Below are 480 nucleotides of genomic sequence, written 5' to 3' on the forward strand. Positions count from 1 at the left end.
TTAAAAAATTTACATTTTTTTAATGTAATCTCTGAATCACTTATATATTGCGATGTTTAATGGAAAATATCTCGATAAAAAATTTATTTAATGGAATACGAGATTTTTTAATTATTTTATAAGTTCATTTTATTATTGGAGATCAAAGATATATCGATAACAATTTACCTGAAAGGTATAAACCTCTTGCTCTCACCAAAGATTCCAGATAACGAATCAAACCCCTTGTGATGTCCCAGTCGCAACGGATGGCCAATACCGTCTATATTGTAGTTGCCCATACCTTAAAAATTTCAGAAAGCTACACTAATGTCTCTGTTAATTCTAATGGAAGACTAGACAATATTATAAAAAAGTCAGATAACCGGATTTTATCCGGCAAAACCAGATAAGCTGGATAATCAAATTTTTTCAAAAAATTGTTGAAAAGGTTGAAAAATTTTAAATTTAAATTTTTTACAATAAAAAAATAATGTTTTA

At 27.1% G+C, this 480-nt stretch overlaps 1 protein-coding gene across 1 annotated transcript in view; it reads right to left on the bottom strand.

Moving 5' to 3' along the window:
* The window catches only part of LOC108754989 (orcokinin peptides type A-like), a 19,958-nt gene that overhangs the window by 1,964 nt on the left and 17,514 nt on the right, over nucleotides 1-480 (bottom strand). The window contains exon 3 of the mRNA XM_018497687.1: nucleotides 169-283. Coding sequence (XP_018353189.1) covers nucleotides 169-283 — 115 coding nt within the window. The remainder of the gene's footprint in view (nucleotides 1-168; nucleotides 284-480) is intronic.

This window comes from Trachymyrmex septentrionalis, unplaced genomic scaffold (assembly GCF_001594115.1).
Source record: "Trachymyrmex septentrionalis isolate Tsep2-gDNA-1 unplaced genomic scaffold, Tsep1.0 scaffold83, whole genome shotgun sequence".
NCBI lineage: Eukaryota > Metazoa > Arthropoda > Insecta > Hymenoptera > Formicidae > Trachymyrmex > Trachymyrmex septentrionalis.